Below are 16681 nucleotides of genomic sequence, written 5' to 3' on the forward strand. Positions count from 1 at the left end.
GAAACCATAAGAAAGTAAAGGAAAAGATGACTGACAATCCACCACTGGATCTCTGTCCAGCTGCAGCCTGTCTGGGTGCTTATTGGGATTAGAGATGGGCCCACTTCCTTTTTCGGGACTGGTGATGGTGGCGCTTCTGAAATGGGCCTGTGCTCTCCCGGCAGGGCGCGGGCCGACCAGCGGATCACCGAGTCACGCCAGGTGGTGGAGCTGGCGGTGAAGGAGCACAAGGCTGAGATCCTTGCTCTGCAGCAGGCCCTCAAAGAGCAGAAGCTGAAAGCTGAGAGCCTCTCTGACAAGGTCAGCACCCATCCCTTCTGCCTTTTAGCAGGACATCTCATCTCCCCCTTTTAGAAGGCACGCTCAACCCACATTCAGGGGCAATCCACGGTCAGCATATTTCACGAACACACGTTTACTCCGTTCCATCAAGTCGCAGGGTTAGGCTCCACACAGGACACCCTGGGTTGGCGAGAGCGTGGGAGGCATGGTGGGGACTGGTGTGTCCCAATCTGTCGGTGACTTCTTAACATCTGCCTGTCCGGGCGCCTGAGGTCTGGATTCTGACCTGGCCACACAGCTCTCTCGTTTTCTGGCACCTGATTTCTAGATTAAATCTCTGGGTTGGTTGCTGGATTTAATGTTGAGCATTCTTGGGAAGTGCTCAGTGGCAAGGACTAATGCTCCTTCCATTGCTGTGATGGGTAGGCAGCTCAGCCTCTCTCTGGTCCAAGGCCAGGGGCACGAGAGGGTCTGATGGCCACGTGAGTCCTTGGTATTTTATATTGGAAATATGCATGTCCTGTCCATGTAGCACGCCACGTTATGTCCCCGTGTTCTGGAGGTTTATCTAAGTCTCGAAAGAGACTTCAAATAGATGCCCCAGTGTTCCAGATAACAAGAATGAAGATCAAAGAAATTTCATGTATATACCCAGGTTCACACACACGCACTTTTTCACGCACACAAACACACACATAAAATAAAGCAAGAATCTGAATTTCGTATTTGGTATAACTATTTGTTATTTCGTGATTATAAAAGTACCTATTTGGGGTCATTGTGGCAGATCTAGAAACCATAAGAAAGTAAAGGAAAAGATGACTGACAATCCACCACTGATCTATTAGAATAAATTTAGATTCTTACTATGTAAACAAGTTTACATCTTTAAAAAAAACAACATAAAAGTAGGGGCTTTTCCTCAGTTACCGAATGTTTTTTGAACATGTAGTTCTAAAAAAACCCTCAACAACACAGAGGTACCTATTTAATCATTTAATCATTCTACTTGTGTTGGGACTTTGAACTTCTTTCAATTTTTTTGCCATAGTGTTATAAAGAACACTATGATGAACATAAATCTTTATGAATATCCATGATTTTCTTACAGAAATAAAATTTCACAGAAATAAAATTATTGGATTCAAGGCTAGAGCTTGCCACTCAGGGACACTCTGGAGTTCCTTGATACTGGCTTACTATTTTTTTTATTTTTTACCCATGAGGAAACTAAGGATATTATTTAGAGGTAAATGAACCCTTTTGATTTAACTTAAGTATCTTTTTCTGTTTGATTGTTCTTAGAGTATTCTATAGCAAAGTTCTGCTCATCCTTTAAGACTCCAGACATTGGGGCATGTGGGTGGCTCAGTTGGTTAAATGTCCAACTCTTGATCTCAGCTCAGGTCTTGATCTCAGAGTTGTGAGTTCAAGCCCCATGTTGGGCTCCATCCTGAGTATGGAGTTTACTTTTAAAAAAAACAAAACAAAACCAGACTCCAGACATTGATATCATCTTTTCTTGAAACTGGTAATTCAGGAAGAATTTCTCTTCTCCATACCCCTCTTATCAAAAATTTTATGTGACAAAGCAATCCTTGTTTGTGTATATGTCTAGTTATGGGCTACTCTCTGCCTTTGTGACTTTATGTAAGATTCTTAAGAGAGTTCATCCATTCTTTCATCCCAAGAGCCCCGATATAATGCTGTGCAAATAGTAAGCATTCAACATTTGATTATTTAATTAAGCTCAGCCAAAGTGATATCCTTGTCTTAGAACTTGTCATAGCTATTTATGTGACCCATTAGAAATAATGCTATCCCCATATAAGGCTTATCTGTGACATGGACCTTTGTGATATACTTTGAGAAAACAATATTTATTTATTTATTTATTGAAAGATTTTATTAGAGCACACGCATGTGAGAATGAGCATGAGTGGGGGGAGGGGCGGAGGGAGAGGGAGAAGCAGACTCTGTGCTGAACGTGGGGCTCGATCCCAGGACCCTGAGATCATGACCTGAGCCGAAGGCAGACACTCAACCGACTGAGCCACCCCCAGGTGTCCCTAGAAAACAGTATTTATATTCTGATCTTCAGAACTTGATTCTTTACATGTGAAGGTTTGTGGGTATTTGTAAAAGTCATTAGCATCTAGCATTCCTAAATATGATATTATGGCCAATTTTTCCCAATGCCCAGCTCAATGACCTGGAGAAGAAACATGCCATGCTTGAAATGAACGCCCGCAGTTTACAGCAGAAACTGGAGACTGAACGGGAGCTCAAACAGAGGCTTCTGGAAGAGGTGAGTACAAAACACCTGAGAAGTAGAGCCAGGTGGAGTTCTGAAGGTGAAAATATGTTGTGTTTAGGTGGTCAGATCCAGATCAGACGTTCAAATTTGGAAGTTTGAATTTTCGAGGAAGAGTAAGGTGGTCACTTAATACTTTTTTGAAGGTATTTAACACGTTCAAAGAATGTGTCATGAAGGCCAGAGGGTCTTTGTCACTTGTATCCCCCCACGTGGTGCTTAAAAGAATGTTGAGCACAGATGAGTATGTGCCAAGTGGAAGTTTATTAAATATACGGGTGACTGAATGTTGAATTAAATTGTTGTTTTAAAGTCAATATCTAAAGTATATTAAGTTTTCAGGCTGATAAACATCTATGCAAATTAGCTTCATGCACAGGGCAGGGACTTGATCAGATTTATGCTGAGTACTAAATTTCATGAAGACTTTTGCTCATTCATTTAATTCAATTAAAAAAAATTATGCCCTGCCTTTGAGACACGGAATGGAAAGCTCAAATTGGTCTCCCGAACCCATCCCTTATATTATTTCCTGGACCTTTTAACAGAATTCTGAAAATCTCTCTTTAAGTTGATGACTACTTCCCACCCCCAACCAAAGCCCTCCCTTATATGTTGAATCACTTATGATTCTGCTTTGTTCATTAGAATTGACCAACCAGGACAAATATACTTTATAAAGATATTTAATGAGAAACAGGACTCCAAGAGTGTTCTGTTTAACCCATAGTGAACCTGATAGTTCAATTAACCAGAATACCTATTCTGGTTCGTTGAGGTTTTATTATATGATACCTCCCGAGGGACTGTGCTGATAGAAATAATACTGCTAAAGTATTAACTTTGAAAAGTGTGGTGCAAATTTTGCAGGTGAGTATGAAATATTTTACAGAATGAGACCTGAAAAAAAATGGGTGGGAATTTGGGAGAGTTCTGGAGGTGGATGGTGGTGATGGTTGCATAACACTGTGCATGTCCTTAGAGCCAGTGAACTGTCCACTTAAGAATGGTGAAAATTGTAAATTTTATGTATATTGTATCACAGTAAAGATTTTTACAATAAAATTAATTATACACACACATGGGTGGGAAGTTCACCAAAGGCAGCGTTAAGAACGCTGTCATAGGGGCGCCTGGGTGGCTCAGTCGTTAAGCGTCTGCCTTCGGCTCAGGTCATGATCCCAGGGTCCTGGGATCGAGCCCCACATCGGGCTCCCTGCTCAGTGGGAAGCCTGCTTCTCCCTCTCCCACTCGCCCTGCTTGTGTTCCCTCTCTCGCTGTGTCTCTCTCTCTGTCAAATAAATAAATAAAATCTTAAAAAAAAAAAAAAGAACACTGTCATAAAAATTTAAAAATCTACCTGGTGGTCAAGTAGAGAATGATGGTCTTTTATCTGGAATGAATAGGCAATGTCCCCGCTTTAGGCACATGTTGGAAACAGAACAGAAATAATCAATGATCTTGCCTGTCCTATTTTCCTTCCGGAGAAAGAGAGTTGGCTCTGACAGCTCAATACTTTGGTCCAAGGTTACATGGTGAGTCAGTGACAAGGCTTGGAATAGCATACTGGGATCCTGATTCAGTCCCCTCTTTCTCACTTCTAAACGACACAAGAACATTTCCAGCTTCCCAGTCTGTACCTCACAGATAGATTTTTGAGCACAGACATCTGGCTGACATGGAGTTTGAGGCAGATTTCACTGACAGTTGAAACCATTATGAAACAATGATATTTATTGTCCAGGATGTAGCGAGGATCCTTGGTCGTGGTGTGCATTTTATAAGCATGTGACCAAGGGCTTAACCTGAATGTCGTCTTTTTTTTTTTCTGAATCATTTTTTAAATGTAAACACCTGACTAATCATCATCACAATGAAAACATAAAACATTTCCATCATCCAAAAAAGTTCCCTATGCCCCTTCTAGTTGATACCTTCTGACCCTGGCCCCAGGTATCCACTGATCTGCTGCTCTTTGTCACTACCGATAGCTTTTCTTTTCTTTTTTTTTTTTAAGATTTTTATTTTTATTTTTTTATTTATTTGACAGAGCACAAGTAGGCAGAGCAGCAGGCAGAGGGAGAGGGAGAAGCAGGCTTCCCGCTGAGCAGGGAACCCGACGTGGGGCTCGATCCCAGGACCCTGGGATCATGACCTGAGCCGAAGGCAGATGCTTAACTGACTGAGCCACCCAGGCGCCCCCCGATAGCTTTTCTTTTCTAGAATTTCCTAGAAGTGGGGTCATAGTATATATACTCCTTGTATCTGGATTCTTTATTTTTTTTTATTTTTTTAAAAGATAATTTTATTTTAGAGAGTGTGGGGGGGAGAGGGGCAGGGGGGAGAGGGAGAGAGAGTGAATCTCAAGCAGACTTCCCAGTGAGCATGGAGCTCGATGCGGGGCTCCATCTCATGACCCTGAGATTATGACATGAGCCGAAACCAAGAGTCAGATGCTTAACCGACTGAGCCACCTGGGTGCCCCTGGATTCTTTGGTTTAGTTGAGCATGTTTTTGTGATTTATCCTTGTTGATGAATGTACTAGCAGTTCATTGCTTTTTATTGCTAAGCAGTAATTTATTGTATGGGTATACCATAACTTATCCACTCACCTGCTGATGAACCTTTGAATAGTTTCTGGTTTTTAGTTATTATAAATAAATCTGCTATGAAAACTTGTGTGCACATCTTTGTGTGGATATGTTTTCATTCCTCTAGGAGGAGCATTGCTGGGTCACATGTGTATGTTGATAACAAAGTGGTTGTTCCATTTTGCAGTTCCAATCCCATAATGCTTAGTATTGTTTAGCCTTTCTCGTGTGTATATTACAATATCACATTGTGGTTTTAATTTGCATTTCTTTAATAATGAAAGATGAACATCTTTTCATGTATTTGTCATTCATATATCTTCTTTTGGAAAGTGTAAGTTCAAATCTTTTGGGTAGTTACTTCTGAGTAAAGTTGTTGAAGATTTCTTGATACTACTCTTTGTCAGATGTATGGATGCTGGATCTTTCAGCCAGTTTGTAGCTTGCCTTGTCTTTTAAAACAGTGTCTTTCAAAGAGCAAACGTTCTTAATTTTTATGAAGTCAAATTTATCAGTTTTTAAAAATGGTTTGTGTTTTCTGTGTCCTATTTAAGAAATCTATGCTTATCCTAAAGTTGCAGATATTTTCTTCTCTCTGAACTACAAGAAGTTTTATAGTTCTAGCTTTTATATGTAGGGCTAGGATGTATTTTGAGTTGATTTTTATGTATGAGAGGAGAGGTTCACTGTTTTCCATAGAACTGTCCTGTTACTCCAGTACCATTTGTTAAAAGACTCTTTTCCTCATTAAATTTTCTTGACATCTTTGTCACAAAGCCATCTACATGTTTATCTTATTCCATTACCAGACCATCTGATTATAACACATCTTGAAATCAAGAGATATTATTGTGTGTGTGTGTGTTTATTATGATAAGTGTACTCTTTAATGCCCATCCCCTATTTCTTCCATCCTCCCACTCACCTCCCCTCTGGTAACCATCAGTTTGTTCTCCATAGTTAAAGAGTCTGTTTCTTCATTTGTCTCTCTCTCTTTTTTTGTATTTGTTCATTTGTCTTCTTTCTTAAATTAACCCAAGTGTCCTCTTTATTAGGTACAGAGACTTGTAAATGGGGCCAGAATCACAGTCTCAGAGTTGGGAAGAGTTTTTTATGTCATGGAGCCCAGATTCCCAGCCCTTGTTCCATTGTCCCCTTCATCCCTGCCCTTGGCAGACTTTGCTGATGGATTTCTCTCCCAAATCTTTCCTCTTGGGCCCAAAATGGCTTTGGAAACTTTTTTTTTTTTAAGATTTTATTTATTTGACAGAGAGAAAGATAGCTAGAGCAGGAACACAAGCAGGGGGAGTGGGAGAAGGAGAAGCAGGCTTCCCTCCAAGCCGGGAGCCCGATGTAGGACTTGATCCCAGGACCCTGGGACCATGACCTGAGCCCAAGGCAGACGCTTAACGACTGAGCCACCCAGGCGCCCCTGGAAGCTTTTTTGACATGGCCCTTGATAACCACTATCAGTCCGTTGGAAGTAATGCCAAAGGTGAAAGTCCATTTGCAGATTCTGGTCAAATTAACCTCATGTCTAAGGCAGACAATCCCCCAACATTCCCCACCTGTGGGCCTGGTTGAACCTCGGCCTGAGTGCACAGTGCCTGTGGACCTCCCAACCCAGTTTTTCCAGCAACTTTAATTCTCAGAAAGTCCTGTCTAATTTCCATTAAAGCCTATAACTTCCAACCAATGGTTCTATTTCATTGAAACATTTGAAAATAGAGCAGTCTGATATTTCCAACCAAAATAGGAGAGTAATGCTGACTAATGATCAAATTACTTGAGTAATAATTTAAAAATGAATGTTTCATTAGCAATTGCTGTGTGCCAGGTGCCTTTCTGAGTACTTTCCATGACTTGACTCCTACGGCCTTTGTGACAGTTCTATGAGAAAAACTACTTCTATTATCTCTGCGACAGTCAGTTTGATACCAACGTCGCTCTCCCTCTGCAGACCGCCTTCCCTTTCCTAAGAGAAACATTTCAAGTCCCTCCAAGTTTGAAATGTTCTTTTCTGGTAGATTTATCTTTCCAAAGAGAGTTTCTAGAAGTCTGCATGGTCTGAACAACATGGAGTACAGTGGGACATCTCCAGCTCCATTCCAGGCTCTGTAAGCCTCTGCCAATTACCCACTGACCTGTCATATCGCCACCAACCCTTCCATAAGGTGTTTTTGGTTTTTTTTTAAGATTTTATTTATTTATTTGAGAGAGAGCACAAATAGGGTGGGGCAGGGGAGGGACAGAGGCAGAAGGAGAGGGAGAAGCAGACCCCCCACTGAGCAGGGACCCTCCCCTCCCCCTGCCACACAGGGGGCTCCATCCCAGGACCCCGAGATCATGACCTGAGAGCCGAAGGCAGACACTTCACCGACTGAGCCATCCAGGCACCCTTATCAGTCAGTGTCTTTAAAAATCCCATCCTTTTAGGGGCGCCTGGGTGGCTCAGTTGGTTGGGCGACTGCCTTCGGCTCAGGTCATGATCCCAGGGTCCTGGGATCGAGTCCCACATCGGGCTCCCGGCTCAGCAGGAAGCCTGCTTCTCCCTCTCCCACTCCCCCTGCTTGTGTTCACTCTCTTGCTGTCTTTCTCTGTCAGATAAGTAAATAAAATCTTTAAAAAAAAAAAAAAATCCCATCCTTTTAGGGGCGCCTGGGTGGCTCAGTCGTTAAGCATTTGCCTTCGGCTCAGGTCATGATCCCAGGGTCCTGGGATCAAGCCCCACATTGGGCTCCCTGCTTGGCGGGAAGCCTGCTTCTCCCTCTCCCACTCGCCCTGCTTGTGTTCCTGCTCTCGCTCTCTCTCTCTCTGTCAAATAAATAAATAAAATCTTTAAAAAAAAAAAAATTCCATCCTTTTGAACTTTCTCTGGTTGGTTTTGATCCATCCTTTGAGCCACCAGGGTTGTCAGGTGTTCCGGTTCTGTGATCCAGTTCCTTGGTGCATCCTGCCAGTCTCCTGTCACCCTTGTGAAACTCTTGGACAGATGAAAGCACAGAGCTAATGCTCTCCTTTCAGTCTGACACTGACCCGTGAATAGCCCCCATTTGCCTCTCTCTGGGAAGCAGGTAAATGGTTTTGAAAAGCATTCCACCGAGCAGCAACCTGCCATTCTCACTTGTTTTTTATTATAGTGAATAAGCAGCCTATTTCTTGGAAGGCTAATGGACAATTGATGTGTTTGTTCTAGAGAAATATTTTGGGCCCGGCTGTCACCAACCCGATTCTTTGTCCCCAGCTCCTTATTCTCTGCTTCCTGCCTAGTAATTAATGTTGTCCTAAAATAGTGGGAAGAAACTAAAGAGGGTAATTTGCGAAAATCACTTGCGCCGTAGGGGACTGATAGCTCCCTTTAAGAGGTAATCTTAGCTGTTTTCTCTGCTCCCCCCTCCCCATATTTTAGGGGTTTCTGTGGTTTGATTCAGAAATTCCAGGTTGGCATACAGGGCAGGTGATCTCTGGTTGCTGACAGTATCTCTTGCTTTACAGAGGACTAATGCGGGGAGGCTGGGAGAGGAGGTCGGCATGGGGAAGACAGCGGGGCTAGGGACAGACGGGGTAGGGAGAGGGGAGCCTGAACTGGTTGGAGGGAAGGGGAGACAGAGAGACTGCTAAAACTCCTTGAGCATCTATGGTACTCTGGGCATGGCGCTCAGTATATCACCCAATCAGGGGAGGCATTGTACCCACTTTCAGGTGAAGACACTGAGGCTTCTAGAGGCAATATGAGCTTCCCCTCAGGTCCTATGACCGATACGTGTTAGAGTCCTCATTTACACTAGGGTCCGTAGCATTCCAAAGCCCACGTTCGGTAGCATTCCAAAGCCCACGTTTGTTCCACCACACCGTGATGCCTCAAGGAATCCGCTTCCCCTCCAGAGGAAGGGCTGTTGAGGAGTAAAGATGGAAAGAAAAACAAAACATAGGTGGAGGGAAGCGAAATGGGATGAAGAGGCAAGTTCTGAGGTTGTTGGTAGCTCTTGGCCTTCTGGGGCGGAGAGCGTGGAGATTTGCCATTGCCTGCTGGGAAATGCCCGTGGTGGTATTTACTGCTCTTCAGGAGCTCTGTCCTTGAGTCTGCAGAGAGTCTAGGCCACCATGGGAAGGGATATTAGGGCCACCTCCAGGGTGGTTAGATTGTCACGCCGGGGTTGGATGCCATCAGGCGGTGTCTCCTCACGGTAGCTGCTCTCTCCTGCTTTTTTAGAAACAGAAGCATTTTAGGAAGGAGAGCCATAAAACCAGCATCTTTATAGCCCGCTTTATTTTCTGGTTGACTTCCATTGTAAAAATTGGAGGGAGATTTCCAGCACAAAACTATTTCCAAAACAATAAAGTGATTCCGCCCCCCTCCCCACCCCGGGTTTTACTGACTCTTGTGCTGAGTCTGGGCTCTTCTCTTCCTTCCTCCCCACACTGCAAAAGTATCTCCTATGATTGTGGCTATTTGTGTCCTGGTTGGGGGTCCCTCACCCTGACAAGGTGCTCCTTAAGTTAGAGGTGACATGATTCCCCTTTGTGCATCCACGGTGCCTGAACAAAGTGGTTTCTTGTGGTAGCAAATGAGACCTTAAAAAGCAAAGCAAAGGACAAATTGGAGCTTAGCTGTCGTTGCAGTAATTCGCAGCATCTTTGATGTCAATTCACAGGGGGGCAATGTCCTTAATTGTAACTGACTGGAAAGACAGACACACCAGCCTGGCCTTCCTCTTACAGTGGGGGTCCTGTGACTTGCTGGCCATCAGAGATTTCTGGGCAAATTCTTTTTAACTGTGCCCATGCATCCATCTAGGACAGAAGACAGAGATGATTTCAGAAGCCGAAATTTGGCGCCGTGTCTGCAATTAGTTTGGTAACAAGAACAGTGGGGGAATGAGTTGTATTGTCTGTGGTATCGAGACTCTGTTTGGCCTTTCTCCCCACTAGCAAGCCAAATTACAGCAGCAGATGGACCTGCAGAAGAATCACATCTTCCGTTTGACTCAAGGGCTGCAAGAAGCTCTGGACCGGGCTGATCTGCTGAAGACCGAAAGGAGCGATCTGGAATACCAGCTAGAAAACATTCAGGTGAGAACCAGCAAAGGGAATTTACTTAAAAATTGTCTGCAGAGGCAAAGCATCATGGCCAAAAGCCATCTGGTGAAAAGTTCATTTTCTTTATACTGTGTATTTTTGTGTGTTTTCCCCAAGATTTCATTATGAAAATTTCCAAACCTTCAGAGAAGTTGGAAAATATCTATAATGATCAGCTCTGAGATTCTAATATTAACCCCTGGCTTTTTTTTTTTTTTTTTTTACACTTTTCCATATACTTATCCATCTATCAGTCCTTTTTTTAGTTTTGTTTTTGGCCATAAGAAGAGGACTAAGTAAGTAAATATTGGCCCAGTGTGGTCTGTGTTGAATTTTCATATGCTAGTATCCTCACGACCTAATTTTTTTATGTTCTTAAAGTACCACATTTAAAAGCATCCTTCTTTTGAGGGCTGAGCTTATTTTTGTTTTTATGAATTTTTAGGTTCTCTATTCTCACGAAAAGGTGAAAATGGAAGGTACTATTTCTCAACAAACCAAACTCATTGACTTTCTGCAAGCCAAAATGGACCAGCCCGCTAAGAAGAAAAAGGTGGGTCCTCGTGTTTGAAAAGTGGGGAGTTTTTGCTCGGTCATTATGATTCATTAAATACCGCTTTGATGGATAATTATAGAAACATCAAAGAAAACAAAACGCACATTCTCTTGTTTTATATTGGGTTGAAAAGAGGTTTTGAGGTAGTCAGAACAGTCCTTACAGAAGGGATGTCGTTAATCAAGTCTGTAACACACTACTTTGTGTTCATGGCCTTTGGTGCCTATCTCTGATAAGGGAATGATTTTTTTTTTTTTTTCCCCATTTCCTAAGCAGCTGGGGTGGGGGTGACAGCAGAGAGAAAGGTTTATATGGATGTCATTGTACAAGACTCCAGAGGGATTAGCAGGTCACAGGTACAGGACTATAGAGAGACTATAGGTCATGCATTCGGGATTCAAGAGAGAGAGAAAGGGGTTCTCAGTTCTATCGAGGGATTCTCAGGGCACATGTACGGGACTCTAGAAAAGACTTGAAATTACCCAGCCCAGTCCTTTTGATTGGCAAAGGCCTGTGAGGAGACCAGGAACCAGGGAATTGAGGTGACTTGCCTACAGGGCCTGCCTGGGTAACTAGGCCCTCACTGAGTGCTGCTTCATCCCTTTAAAATTATGATAGACAGGGGCGCCTGGGTGGCTCAGTCGTTAAGCGTCTGCCTTCGGCTCAGGTCATGATCCCGGAGTCCTGGGATCGAGCCCCGCATCGGGCTCCCTGCTCGGCGGGAAGCCTGCTTCTCCATCTCCCACTCCCCCTGCTTGTGTTCCTTCTCTCACTGTGTCTCTCTCTATCAAATAAATAAAATCTTTAAAAAAAAAAAAAAAAAAATTATGATAGACAAACAAATGAAAAACTATGACCAGAAAGAAAAAAAAACAACAACTATGGACAGGGTTCTATGTAGATGCACCTGGGAAGATTTTTACTACACCTAAAACACGCTTCCCTAAACCACCGAACCCCAACCCCCCCCCCCCCCCGCAGGGAGGTTTGGTCAGGTGTTCTCAGTTGGAAAAGGTCTCTGAGGAGCTTGCAGTCTGCTTCCAAAGGCATCCCTACCCCGGGAGAGCAGTGGCAGCCCCCCTGGGACTTGGAATATGTGAGAGGGGGCTGGAGTGGGCAGTTGGTGCCAGTGGTCCCAGCCCTGCTTGCACTGTTAGGGGCAAGAGTAGCCTTCAGAGGCAGCCCCCTCCAGTGGGGGCTGCAGGGGAGGGAATATTCTGGCCTACCGTGTGACTGTTGGTGCTTGTTATGCTTATGATATTTAATCTTCTTTTATGATATCCAATCTTTTTTTATTTTAGCAGCGGATTGTTATCTAATTGTGTCATGTGCTGTGGCTAGGGTGTTTCCATTAATTTTTGGTTGTTAATTTTTTTTTTTCCAGTCCCATTATTCCCTGTGTTTTCCGTTTTTCCCCCTCCGTGTCCAGTACGTGTTTCCATTTGCATTTTTTTTTTTTTTTTTTTAGTAAACCCCTTTTTTTGATATCATTTTAGTATTCAGGTTTTTGGTCTCCCTTTTTTTTTTTTTTAACACTCATCTCTGTGTCTTGTAACTAAGCGTCATGAGACAAACGCAAAGCAAGAGTGATTTCCGAACCATCCCTCCTGACTCCATCCTCCACTTCCATTTTTTGAGGGTAAAGACTCAGGAAATGGCTCTCCTTCTTGGGAATGCTAAAGGAAGAGGTGGTGGCAGTTCAAGCATCTTGAACCCTCTTGTCGAAAATTTCTGAAACCCTATTTTTTTCCAGCCGGCTGGAATGGGCTGTGGCTCAGTCTCCCCTTCCCCCCCTTCACATGCCATTTTTACTAAATCCGCTTACAGTGAGTATGCTCCTGGCTTTCGTAGTTTGCTCCTCTTGAGTCAGTGTTCCTTTAGCTAGTTTCCAGTGCCAGTTTCCAGGAGTTAGGAGATATCTCTGTTTCCATTGCTAGGGTTTATTTAGTCGACGGAAAGAGGACCCTGCTTTGCCCACACAGGTTCCTCTGCAGTACAATGAGCTGAAGGTGGCCCTGGAGAAGGAGAAAGCTCGCTGTGCAGAGCTAGAGGAAGCCCTTCAGAAGACCCGCATCGAGCTCCGGTCTGCCCGGGAGGAAGGTAGGGGCACTCCCTATGCCACGTCTGTGGAATAAAGGCAGAGGACCCATCTCAAGCAGATTGCTCGTACTAGTCCAGCATCTGTCTCTATGGGCTGGAAGCTCTCGGGGCGGCAGACGGCCCCCAAGTCTGAAAAATTCACAGCATCCTTGGCATTGCCCGGTCGGCACGATGCATGTTCTCTTGGTCTTGGGTCCTCGAAAGACAGCCCAGGGGCAGCCCGCTTGGTTTTGGCCTCTCGGTGACCCAGCTAACCAAAAGGCATCGGACTGGTCTCTCTCCAGCTGCCCACCGGAAGGCCACAGACCACCCGCACCCGTCTACGCCAGCCACCGCGAGGCAGCAGATCGCCATGTCCGCTATCGTGCGGTCACCCGAGCACCAGCCCAGTGCCATGAGCCTGCTCGCCCCGCCATCCAGCCGCAGGAAGGAGTCGTCCACTCCGGAGGGTACGTGCCCACGGAGCCACTGGAGTTCTGTTGAAAATCGTTTCTAATCGACTAAGAAAATGCAGACATACGGTAAAAGTGACAAGTAATAACACTAAGGGTAATAATACCAAAGAGTAAGAGGTTGGTCTTGTCCCCTCTCCCAGTGCCAGTTCCCTGAGTATTCTTCCAGCAGTAGTTCATGCATGTAGGCACAGGTCGTGTTACTGCTGTATCTTATATAATTTCAAGAGTATGAGAAAATTTAGGCGTATTTTCCTCAGCCCTTTTTTCTATTATAAATATCACAGCGCACTACGCCGTACCCTGCAAAACACCTTTTTTTTTTACTTAAAATATTATCTCAGAGTGTTTATTAATTCCGATGCATTTATCTCGTCCTCTGAGAGGCCTGCATGGTATTCACTGGTGTGGGTACATGGTTCACCTGTTAAACCAGACCCCTGCTGATGGACAGTCTCTCCCTACAGGGAGCACCCTGCAGTGAAACCCTGCACCTCTTCGGGTGCTGCAGCCAGAGGATTAGTTTTTGGGAAATGACTCACCGCGTTCAAGATTACTTGCATTTTGAGTGTTGGTAGTTTGATCCAGTTTATATTCTTACCAACAGTGTAAGAAGTTTTCTTTGCGGTCTTAAAAGTACTCTGTTCATCTAGAGAGGAAAAGGACTTTAAAGAAAAAAGGCCAGGTTGTGAGGGCGATCTGGCTGTGACATGTGACACCCCGTTGATGGCCAGCGTTGATTCGGCTGATGTGGCTGGCTAGGCAGGTGTCCCCCTCGTCCCTCACCGCTCCATGTGTGTGTCGTCCCCCCTGAAGCTGCATGCTTGGTCAAAGGCGGTGGCCTTCCCTGATACCGGAGGACTGTTCTTCGGTCAAGGGTATACGAGTAGCTGAGCTCCCCTGCTAGAACCTTCAAATAAGCTCTCAAGGTCCATTTGTAGGAGAATGTCAGGTGGTCAAGCTTCCAAGACTCCAGACGCACCCAAATGTGGTGCTGCATGTGGCAGTCTGCCTTTCTTTAAAAAAAAAAAAAAAAAAAAGGCCAAGGAAGGTGGTTTGGAAGGTCTTAGGGGATCGTCGAGCAGAGCTGTGGGGTAGCATCAGGGCATCACAATGTAACGGATGTTAGTGGCAAATCTTGATGGTGTTGTGGTGTGTCGGTGGTTCTTCTTCAGTAAATGGTTTTTCTTCGGTGATGATGCCCTCTCGTTTCCTATGTTTTCATAACACTTTGAATCAAAGAGCTTTACTCTTAAAGTCATCGTTGTATAGTGATGGTAACACAGGGCAAGAAAATCCTTTCTGGCCATAGTGTCTGTTGACCAGGCTCCGTAGAGCAGCGGCCTGAGAGGTTCCTCAGACCCCAGGCCCCTCCTTCCCGTGTATATTCTCCGGGTCAGAGTGTGTTCACGTCATTCATTCCTTGCAGCTTTCTGATAAAGGATGGGAGGCCATGTTCTGTGGAGAACCCAATTTGGATTCAGAAATTTGGATCCCGAGCTTTGCTGTTTAAGGCTGTCTTTAATTAGGTCACTATGGAGAGAGGGCCTGTAGCAACCTCGTTATTTTAACAGACTGGCATATAAATGTAATAATTCAATTTTTAAGGCTTAAAAGTTGAGTTTTTTAACCAAAGGAGGTTATTCATGAAAGAACAGGACATGAAGAGAGAATTCTTCAGGCAGTTTATGTATCTAATAATTAGAAATTCTGTAATTCAGAACTGATTTTTAAACTGCATTCTGAAAACTTCTAGATACGGGATTTCATCTGGAAAACAAAACTTTCATGATTAAAATATTTACATACATTTGACTTAAAAGCATTATGTTTCCTTAGGCCCACAAACATCTTTGCTATCATATAGCCTGGCTTCTGCCAGTAATACGTTCTTTAAAAATACTCCTAATAACTGGCTAATGGAGATTTGAAGTTGATTCCTATAAATCTAGATGCATCTGTTAGTGTTAAAATAGTTTCACACTCTGTAACTAATCTGCTGTAATGGTTTTTTTACAGCTTTATTGAAATAAATTCACACACCATACAATTCACACAGTTGAGGTGTATGATGTTTTTTTATCAAGTGCACAGCGTTGTACAACCATCGCATTGTAATTTGGGGACATTTTTGGCCTCAACCTTTCCCTCCCCCAAAAGCACTCTACCCTATAGCAGAGCTCCCCATTCTCCCCTCTGCCCGACCTCGGGCCGCCACTAAGCCGAATAGATGTGCTACTCTGGACATTTCAGTAAGTGAGATCATACCGTATTTTTTGTGTCTGGCTTCTTTCACTGAGCATAATGCTTCTGAGATTCACCCATGTTAGAGCATTTATTAGTTTACTTTTTCTGGTTGAATAGTATTCTATTGTATGGATAGCACATTTTGTTTCTTAATCCACTGATAATAATTTGGGTCGTTTCCACTTTTAGGCCATTATAAATAATGCTGCTGTGAACGTTGTATGTTGTGGCCACGTATGTTTCCAGTTCTCTTGGGGACGTACCTAGGAATGGAATCGCTGGGTCATACCATTGCTGGGTGATCCTAAATTTAACTTTTCGAGGGACTGCCAAACTGTCTTCCGGAGTGGCTACACCATTTGACATTCCCACCAGCAGTGTATGAGGGTTCTAATTTCTCCACATCCTCACCAGCACTTGTTTCCTGCATATTTGATTCTAGATGTCTGAGTGGGTGTGAGTGGAACCTCATTGTGCTTTTGATTTGTGTTTTTCTAATGACTAGTGATTTAGACCATCTTTTCATGTGCTTCTTGGTCATTTATTTATCTTCTTTGGAGAGATGTCTAGTCAAATCCTTTGCCCGTTTTAAAGTTGGGTTATTTGTCTTTTTATTATTGAGTTGTAAGAGCTTTTTATATATTCTAGCAACAAGTCCCTTGTCAGAGATATGATTTACAAATATTCTTTCCCATTCTTTGGGTTGTTTTTTTTTATTTTCTTGATGGGATCATTTGTAACACGTAATGATTTTTTTTTTTTTAATTTTCCTTCAGAATTCAGTCGGCGTCTTAAGGAGCGCATGCACCACAATATTCCTCACCGATTTAATGTAGGATTAAACATGCGAGCCACAAAGTGTGCTGTGTGTCTGGATACTGTGCACTTTGGGCGTCAGGCATCCAAATGTCTTGGTAAGAGCAGCGGCTGTGCGTTCGCAGTGGGCACCTGCCTGTCTCCACCCAAACAGATCTATCTGATGGGGGTGGGTGGCTTTCTTTTCTTTTTTCTTTCTTCTTTAAAGATTTATTTATTTACGTTAGAGAGAGTGGGGGAGCA

At 43.7% G+C, this 16681-nt stretch overlaps 1 protein-coding gene across 2 annotated transcripts in view; it reads left to right on the forward strand.

The window, feature by feature from the left end:
• Positions 1-16681, forward strand: part of CIT (citron rho-interacting serine/threonine kinase) — a 160713-nt gene that overhangs the window by 124452 nt on the left and 19580 nt on the right. For both annotated transcript variants that reach the window (XM_021703638.1, XM_021703639.1), the window contains 7 exons: positions 165-300; positions 2486-2590; positions 10121-10261; positions 10713-10820; positions 12761-12923; positions 13208-13372; positions 16399-16536. In XM_021703638.1, coding sequence (XP_021559313.1) covers positions 165-300; positions 2486-2590; positions 10121-10261; positions 10713-10820; positions 12761-12923; positions 13208-13372; positions 16399-16536 — 956 coding nt within the window. The remainder of the gene's footprint in view (positions 1-164; positions 301-2485; positions 2591-10120; positions 10262-10712; positions 10821-12760; positions 12924-13207; positions 13373-16398; positions 16537-16681) is intronic.

Source organism: Neomonachus schauinslandi, chromosome 14 (genome assembly GCF_002201575.2).
Source record: "Neomonachus schauinslandi chromosome 14, ASM220157v2, whole genome shotgun sequence".
Classification (NCBI taxonomy): domain Eukaryota; kingdom Metazoa; phylum Chordata; class Mammalia; order Carnivora; family Phocidae; genus Neomonachus; species Neomonachus schauinslandi.